Below are 6,332 nucleotides of genomic sequence, written 5' to 3'. Positions count from 1 at the left end.
CTTGGCCGAGGCGCGGCGGACGCTGGGCGAGCTGGACGCGGGGCGGCGAGGCGAGCGCAGCGGGCTGTCAAAAAAAGCAGATTGTTAATACGCGGTTATACAATGTCTAAATGCTGGGCTGTTGAATGCCACCGACAGTAATAAATATCTTTGCATAGTGGCAAGCCATAAGTAGCGCCTCAGTCACCGAATAGTAATTAACTGAGTATCCCGGCATCCCGATAGGCAACCAGCTCTACCGGGTGAAAAAGTTGATGGCCAGGGCACTCCAACCTAACCAGGGCATACTCGCGATGTTCTAAGATCCCACACTGCATCATGGACTTTGTAGTTCAGCATTCCAGTGACGTCACTGCCGGTTCCTCTCTGAGTGGGCCTATCGGGTAGACTTCCGATAACCCGTTTTTCTCTGGGAATTGTAGTCAGTAAGCGCCTGCTGTGCCTCTGCTCGAGTGGTCTGCGAACTACACTTCCCGGCGGGCTGTGAGATGCCTGGGCCTTAGTTGGTAAGGAGCCGGATGATTGCCTCAGCAGGTGTGAAGCGTGTGCTTTAGTTTCGTGGGGGGCCTGGCATCCTCGAGAGGGAGGGGAAAGGTTGTAACCACTCCTTTGTGGAGGTCGCCAGGGTCATTGTCGTGGATTTGTACAGTCGGCTGGGCGGTGCAATGGCGGTGAGTTTGAGCGGGAAGAGTCCACGGGGGCCCTGGAGCCAGACTGATCAGTCTCTAGGGGCTGTCCATGTGCTGTCCTGAAGGGAAAGTCCTTTTCTAAAAGAGAGCCACGCTTAAGGCGTGCCTGTCGTAGAGGCTTTGTTCTTTCTTGCTAGCTGATGAACCAGGAACTGATGTCTGTTAACTCTACTTAATACTTGGATATCGTATTTGTTATTTCTCTGGCGTTTCTAAAATCGAGGTGGAGAGCCGGACACGGTGGCTCACGGCTGTAATCCCAGTACTTTGGGAGGCTGAGACAGGTGGATCATTTGACGTCAGGAGTTCGAGACCATCCTGGCCAACATGGTGAGACCCCGTCTCTACCAAAAATACGAAAATCAGCCGGGCGTAGTGGTGCGCGCCTGTTAACCCAGCTTCTCGGAAGGCTGAGGCAGGATAATTGCTTGAACCCGTGAGACGGAGGCTGCTGTGAGCCGAGATCGCGCCACTGCACTCCAGCCTGGGCGACAGAGTGAGACTCCGTCTTAAAAATTAAATAAATAAATAAATAAATAAATAAATAAATAAATAAATAAATAAATAAATAAATAAATAAAACCGAGGTGGAGAGAGGAGTATGTAAGTTGATTCCTACTTCCAGCAAAAAAAAAAAATTGAGCGCCTCTCCGTAAAATGGACAAAAATCTCTCTTTTCATAGTGTTTTTGTGCGTGGGTAATATTGTGTCAGGTGCTGATAAATGCTATGGTGAAAAAATAGAGCAGGAAGGGGTGCTAGGGAGTGTACAGTGGGGGTAGTACAGTTGTAGTTTTTTTTTTTTTAATTTTTTTAAATTTGAGAGATATTCTCACTCTGTGGCCCAGACTGGAATGCAGTGGTGTGATCATGGCTCACTGCAGCCTGGACCTTAGGGCTCAAGCGATCCTCACACCTCAGCCTCCCCACAGCTGGCACTACAGGCGTGCTCCATTACACCCGACTAATTTTTTGTATTTTTAGTAGGGACGCGGTTTCGAACTCCTGGGCTCAAGCGATCCTTCTGCCTCAGCCTCCGAAAGTGCTGGGACTACAGACGAGCCATCCCGCCCGTTTTTTGTTTTTTTGTTTTTTTTTTCTTGAGACGGAGTCTTGCTCTGTTGCCAGGCTGGAGTGCAGTGGTGCGATCTCGGCTCACTGCAACCTCAGCCTCCCAGGTTCAAGCGGTTCTCCTGCCTCAACTTCCCGAGTAGCTGGGACTACAGACGCGCGCCACTACGCCCAGCTAATTTTTTTGTATTTTAGTAGAGACGGAGTTTCACAGGATACCCCTTTAAGAAGAAAGGAGGCTGTGGCCACATAGATTTCCTCAGGGATAGCCAGGGGCACCATGCTTAATTCACAGGGAGTCCCTCTTCTTTTCACCATATTGGCCAGGATGGGCTCTATCTCCTGACCTTGTGATCCGCCCGCCTCGGCTTCCCAAAGTGTTGGGATTACAGGTGTGAGCCATCGCGCCTGGCCTGTTGCAATTTTTAAAAGGATGAACAAGGAAGGCTTTGCTAAAAAGGTGGCAAAAACGAGGTAAGAGAGCAACCCATGCAACTACAGGAAGAAAGAGATTTCCAGGTAGAGGCAACAGTGTAAGTGAAAAGCAAGGATCCTGGGTAGAAGCCAGGGATGTTTCTAAACCTCCTGCAGTGCACAGGACAACCTCTGAAAATAAAGAATTATTTGGCCCAAAGTGTAAGTAGTGCCAAAGTTTAGGAACTCTGGTTTAGTTAAATAACCTTTTGTTACCAGTGAGGAAGTTGAGTCTCAGATTGATCAAATGACTTGCTTAAAGTTATACAACAAGTTGGTGTTTGGGCCAATATCAGATTTTATTACACTTGATCTTTGAGGTTTTGAGAAACAAGTTTTTCTGAGAAACAGAAAACTCAAATAAGAGCTTTCTTGCATTTGCCGTACTCAGTACAATGAAAAGAAACTCATAGTTCTAAGTAATTTGTAAAATACTTTCATATTCTTCTTTACAATGGTCATATTTTTAATTTTTATTTGTATTACTATTTTTTTTTTGAAATGGAGTCTCACTCTTGCCCAGGCTGGAGTGCAGTGGTGTGATCTCAGTTCACTGCAGCCTCTGCCTCCCAGGTTCAAGTGATTCTTCCACTTCAGCTTCCTGAATAGCTGGGACTACAGGTGTGTGCCACTACACTCAGCTAATTTTTATATTTTTTTGGTATAGATGGAGTTTCACCATGTTGGCCAGACTGGTCTTGAACACCTGACCTCAAGTGATCTGCCCACCTCGGCCTCTCAGAGTGCTGGGATTACAGGTGTGAGCCACCACACCTGGCCATATTTTTTGTTTTTTGAGACAGGGACTCACTCTATCAATCAGGCTGTAGTGCAGTGGTACAATCATAGCTCACTGCAGCCAGCCTTGACCTCCTGGGTTCGAGTGATCCTCTGGCCTTAGTGTTCCCATGCCCTGTCCATAGTAGTTTTTAGGTAAAAAGGTATTTTTTTTTTTTGAGACAGAGTCTAGCTCTGTCGCCCAGGCTGGAGTGCAGTGGCGCGATCTCGGCTCACTGCAAGCTCCGCCTCCTGGGTTCATGCCATTCTCCTGCCTCAGCCTACTGAGTAGCTGGGACTACAGGTGCCCACCACCACTCCCTGATAATTTTTTGCATTTTTAGTAGAGACAGGGTTTCACCGTGTTAGCCAAGATGGTCTTGATCTCCTGACCTCATGATCCGCCTGCCTCGGCCTCCCAAAGTGCTGGGATTACAGGTGTGAGCCACCGCACCAAGCCCATATTTGTTACATAACTTCTGTGTCCGTGGCGTTGTTCTTGGTGCTAAGGTGACTATAAAAGATTTAAATGTTCCTGCCTGTTGGGAATTTACAGCCCAACTGCATAAATGTCTTAAAATCATTTGGTTATATTTAACAGAAGTCAACTCAAGTTGGTTAAGGAGGAGTTTAGTAATAAAGTGGAAGTTGGCCTAGTGCGATGGTTCACGCCTGTAATCTCAGCACTTTGGGAAGCCAAGGCTGGTGGATTGCTTGAGCCTAGGAGTTCAAGACCAGCCTGGGCAACATGGTGAAACCCTGTATCTGCAAAAAAATACAAAAACTAGCTGGGTGTGGTGATGCATATGCCTGTAGTCCCAGCTATTCAGGAGGCTGAGGTGGGAAGATTGAGCCCAGTAGGTCAAGGCTGCAGTGAGCTGTGCTTGCACCATCATGCTCCAGCCTGGGTGGCAAAGGGAGACCCTCTCTCTCTCTCACAGACACACACACATAAATACAGTCAAATTTCATATTACCCATGACTGTAGGGTAGGAGATATAACTAGGCTCTGTGAGGCCCTACATACTTTTGCCTTTGTGGGTGGGTCCTTTCCCCTGTAAAAATATTAGAAATTATATTTTACAGACTGGGCGGGGTGGCTCATGCCTGTAATGACAGCAGTTTGGGAGGCTGAGATAGGTGGACCACCTGAGATCAGGAGTTTGAGACCAGCCTGGCCAACATGGTGAAACCTCGTCTCTACCAAAAATACAAAAATTAACCAGATGTGGTGGCATGCGCCTGTAATCCCAGCTACTTGGGAGGCTGAGGCAGGAGAATTGCTTGAACCCCAGAGATGGAGGTTTCAGTGAGCTGAGATTGCTCTCGCTCTGTTGCCTAGGCTGGAGTGCAGTGCCTCCATCTTGGCTCACTGCAACCACTGCCTCTTGGGTTCAAGTAATTCTCCTGTCTATGCCTCCTGAGTAGCTGAGATTATAGGTGTGTGCCACCACATCCGGCTAATTTTTGTAGTTTTAGTAGAGACGTGGTTTCGCCATATTGGCCAGGCTGGTCTCGAACTCGTAGCCTCAGGTGATCCACCCACCTCAGCCTCTCAAAGTGCTGGGATTACAGGCATGAGCCACCACGCCCAGCCAAAAAATTGTTTTTCTTGTAAAGAGGAGGTCTTGCTATGTTGCCTAGGCTGGTCTCAAACTCCTGGCCTCAAATAATCCTCCCTCCTCAACCTTCCAAAGTGTTGAGATTATAGGCATAAGGCACCACATCCAGCCAAGTTACTTATTAAGAAGAGGTTTTGGAGTGAGGGGGGCAGCGGAGTTGATAGTCTAAATGAAGGTGGTTAGTAGCAGGAATGGAAAGGGATGAACAGATGTGCAGACTTATTATTTCTTAGGAAAGAAAATACCTTATGCAATCACTGTTTTATGGAAACTTGAAAAGAGTCCAGGTTTTTATTTATTTATTTATTTATTTTTTGGGACGGAGTTTTGCTCTTGTTGCCCAGAGTGGAGTGCAATAGCGTGATCTTGGCTCACTGCAACTTCCACCTGCTGGGTTCAAGCGATTCTCCTGCCTCAGCATCCCAAGTAGCTGGAATTACAGGTGTGTGCTACCTTGCCTAGCTAATTTTTGTGTTTTTAGTAGAGATGGGGCTTCACCATGTTGGAGAGGCTCGTCTCTAACTCCTGACCTCTGATGATCCTCTCGCCTCGGCCTCCCAAAGTGCTGGAATCACAGGCATGAGCCACCGTGTCCAGCCTGTTTTATTTTAATTTCATACGAACAGTTCTTTAACAATTTTGGAGAGAAGTTCTCTATCAGTATCTTTGATATTCATGTATTTTAACTAAATAGAAACATTTGATGATAATGTTACATTGTAGTATATAATTTTAAAAAAGCATATGAAAGCCTTTTACATATTTCAGTAGTTGTTCAACCATTTCTTTGAGGTTTGAGGTAGACAGGTCATGATAATCCCAATTTTTTTTTCCGATGGAGTCTTGCTGTGTCACCCAAGCTGGAGTGTAGTGGCATGATCTCGGCTCACTGCAGCTTCCGCCTCCCTGGTTCAAGTGATTCTCCTGCCTCAGCTTCCCGAGTTGCTGAGGTTACAGGTACCTGCCACCACACCCAGCTAATTTTTATATTTTAGTAGAGACGGGTTTTGCTCTTTTGGCCAGACTGGTCTTGAACTCCTGACCTCAAGCAATCCACCCACCTCGGCCTCCCAAAGTGCTGGGATTACACACTAATTATCAGTGCTGGCTGATAACCCTAATTTTTAATGTTCATTTAAAATTCAAGATAATCATCGAAAAATCAGTCTATCAGTGAGCAGTTCAGTTCTGTGAACCCAATTCTTTTTTAAAGCAAGCATGCTGAAATACAGAGTGGATTAGTCTCTTTGTGTCCAATAGGAAAGAAAAGGAACAGCCAAAGTGGACTTTTTGAAGAAGATTGAGAAAGAAATCCAACAGAAATGGGATACTGAGAGAGTGTTTGAGGTGAATGCATCTAATTTAGAGAAACAGACCAGGTGAGTAATAGTTTGTGAAGTTCTGCACATTGTATTTCTAAAACCATTGGCTTTATATTTATAGTACAGAAACAGCTTGGTGGAACCCATAAGGTAGATTGTATTTATAATGCCTGAAACAGGGTAAAGGAGTTGACTTTCACTTTCTGCATATGAATTAGGATCTTTTTCCTTATGGGATTTGTAAAGATTTTTTTCTTTCTTTTTTTTTTGAGACGGAGTCTCGCTCTGCCACCCAGGCTGGAGTGCAGTGGCCGGATCTCAGCTCACTGCAAGCTCTGCCTCCTGGGTTTACACCATTCTCCTGCCTCAGCCTCCTG

At 46.2% G+C, this 6,332-nt stretch overlaps 1 protein-coding gene across 4 annotated transcripts in view; it reads left to right on the top strand.

The window, feature by feature from the left end:
- Positions 1–378: 378 nt before the first annotated feature.
- LARS (leucyl-tRNA synthetase) overlaps positions 379–6,332 on the top strand; it is a 69,563-nt gene continuing 63,609 nt past the window's right edge. For 2 of the 4 annotated variants that reach the window (XM_011931474.1, XM_011931472.1), the window contains exons 1-2: positions 379–671; positions 5,894–6,012. In XM_011931474.1, the coding sequence (XP_011786864.1) occupies positions 666–671; positions 5,894–6,012 (125 nt within the window). In that variant the 5' untranslated portion in view covers positions 379–665. The remainder of the gene's footprint in view (positions 672–5,893; positions 6,013–6,332) is intronic. The other 2 variants (XM_011931473.1, XM_011931475.1) reach the window with 2 other exon arrangements.

The sequence above is a fragment of the Colobus angolensis genome, unplaced genomic scaffold, assembly GCF_000951035.1.
Source record: "Colobus angolensis palliatus isolate OR3802 unplaced genomic scaffold, Cang.pa_1.0 Scaffold90, whole genome shotgun sequence".
In the NCBI taxonomy this organism is placed as follows: Eukaryota; Metazoa; Chordata; class Mammalia; order Primates; family Cercopithecidae; genus Colobus; species Colobus angolensis.
Note: the sequence above shows the minus strand (reverse complement) of the source record. Positions and strands in the feature narration are given on the sequence as shown.